This window comes from Bufo bufo, chromosome 1 (genome assembly GCF_905171765.1).
Source record: "Bufo bufo chromosome 1, aBufBuf1.1, whole genome shotgun sequence".
In the NCBI taxonomy this organism is placed as follows: domain Eukaryota; kingdom Metazoa; phylum Chordata; class Amphibia; order Anura; family Bufonidae; genus Bufo; species Bufo bufo.
Genome location: NC_053389.1, coordinates 804,818,853 through 804,821,332, shown reverse-complemented (window position 1 = coordinate 804,821,332; position 2,480 = coordinate 804,818,853). Strand labels below are relative to the sequence as shown.

At 40.2% G+C, this 2,480-nt stretch overlaps 1 protein-coding gene across 1 annotated transcript; it reads left to right on the top strand.

Annotated features, from left to right (window-relative positions):
* Window positions 1-1,101: 1,101 nt before the first annotated feature.
* Window positions 1,102-2,270, top strand: LOC120988641 (probable N-acetyltransferase 16). The gene is made up of 2 exons (XM_040416235.1): window positions 1,102-1,185; window positions 1,659-2,270. The coding sequence occupies exons 1-2, from the start codon at window positions 1,102-1,104 to the stop codon at window positions 2,268-2,270; spliced, it is 696 nt and encodes a 231-aa protein (XP_040272169.1).
* Window positions 2,271-2,480: the final 210 nt, after the last annotated feature.

Genomic DNA, 2,480 nt, shown 5'->3' with positions numbered 1-2,480 from the left:
ATCTTTCCTGGTAAGTTTTATCCTGCAATCCATGTACCAGTTTAGGAGCTCTTCTCTGAACTCTCTCCAAAGTATCAATATCCTTCTGGAGATATGGTCTCCAGTACTGAGCACAATACTCCAAATGAGGTCTCACAATGCTCTGTAGAGCGGCATGAGCGCCTCCCTCTTTCTACTGGTAATGCCTCTCCCAATACAACCAAGCATTCTGCTAGCATTTCCTGCTGCTCTATGACATTGTCTGCCTACCTTTAAGGCTTCTGAAATAATGACCCCTAAATCCCTTTCCTCAGATACTGAGGTTAGGACTGTATCACTGATTTTATATTCTGCTCTTGGGTTTTTACGTCCCAGGTGCATTATCTTGCACTTATCGACATTAAATTTTAGTTGCCAGATTTTTGACCATTCCTCTAGTTTTCCTAAATCCTTTTACATTGGGTGTATCCCTCCAGGAACATCAACCCTGTTGCAAATCTTTGTGTCATCAGCAAAAAGACACACCTTACCATCGAGGCCTTCTGTAATTTCGCTGATAAAGATATTAAACAATATGGGTCCCAGAACAGATCCCTGAGGTACCCCACTGGTAACAAGACCTTGGTCTGAATATACTCCATTGACTACAACCCTCTGTTGCCTGTCCCTCAGCCACTGCCTAATCCATTCAACAATATGGGAGTCCAAGCCCAAAGACTGCAATTTATTGATAAGCCTTCTGTGTGGGACAGTATCAAAAGCCTTACTAAAATCTAGATAAGCGATGTCTACTGCACCTCCTCCATCTAGTATTTTAGTCATTATAATAGTATGAGCAGAGCAAAAGTATTACAACTTAATTGGCAAACAGGTAATACATGTGTTTAAATGTTCAATCTTCTTCAATTTACAAACTTTCATTATTTGACTATTGGTTGGAATAACTTATCTATTTTTTTAATCTGTTTATTTTTTATGTTTCCTATGTTTTTTTTTTTTTTTTTTTCGTTTAGAGATTTGATTCGGCTGCATTGCCGAATAAAATAAAATAAATTAGCTTGAAGACTTGTTTCGTCATGCAGTGCATTTCTTTGTAAGTACCAGGCGCAATGACTACTGGGGATGGCAATTGTTCCACCACCTGTCATTCAACCCTCTCAGATGCCAGGTTCATTGCTGATCGTGGCATCTGAGATTATTATTAAGGTCTTACAGGGGTTGATCAGTTAAAAAATAAAATAATAAATTGTACTTGCCTTATCCATTTGAGCACAAAGAGGCCATCGTGGCCATCTTGCTTAAAGATCCAGCACAAAATCTCATACAGCGGGGGATGTCATGGGTCCCCGCGCACAAGATTTTGCACTGGAACTTCAAGCAAGATGGCTGCAGCAGCCTCTTTGCGCTCAAATGGATGAGTTAAGTTTGATTTTATTTTTAATGCCATTTCAGAGAAAATAGTTTTGTTACCATGAAGCATGAGGAAATTTGGCTTCCTAGCAAATAGAATTTTCCCTGAAATTTGGATTGAAGTCCACTTTGATTACTTCGATTTGCTCAGAACTAGTTTTGTTGTTTTCCATTTGTTCCTCTTCTACTTTTATAACAATTCATCTATGTATTGCATTAAATCTTTTGAATCTGAACCTCTCTCCTATGTTCATTGTGTTCCCTATTAGGCAGTGATACCTGGACTTGTTTCTGCTGACCAGTTGGAAGCAAAACTCAGGTTACTGGAGTCTCGAGTCAATAATGAAGACAGATCCAAAAAGCTATCTGTTCTGGGACCAGAGGAAATTCTCAGATTCCTTGAGGAGTCAAAGACGAGAGAGCAATTGCTTCCTGGTGGATTGCTGATTCAAAGTTGGTCTCCTGTTGCCGCTCAGAAGTCCAACCTAGATCTTCTACTGAAACGAGAGATTGTCTGGATTTATTCACATCCTGAGGATTCTAGTGACTCTGCATCTTCTTCCAAGGTCACACCTGGCAGTAATGGCTCCCAAGCCTCTCCAGAAGGGTTTCTTAGCCTTGGTTCTCAACCATATCCAATGCCTTTTGCAGACAGATTATGCTATATAGATATCGACCTGTTTGGAAATGATCCATCTTGTGCTAAGGTCCATGTTCTAGAGCAGTTGAAAATCGGAGTAAAAGGATTGCCGGCAGGGAGTGGTGTACTATTTATACTATATGCAGAGGAGAGTCTCCGGACTGAGCTTGTCCAACTGTGTGAAGGGTTAAATATACAATATTGTATTAGGGAGCAGATTATTTTTGAATGTCCGGTCTGATTGAATTCCACTTCCCAGTCTCGGCAAGTTCTTATTTTGCATTTAAAGGGTTTCTACCACCAGAAATACTGTTATGTAGCTGACTGATATAGCGATGCGCTAATGTCAGCACTACATAACAGTACGTTTCTAACGTTAGTCCCTGCAGCCGTTTTTGTTAAAAAAGCACTTTTATTATATGCTGATGAGCCTCTAGGTGCTATGTGGGCG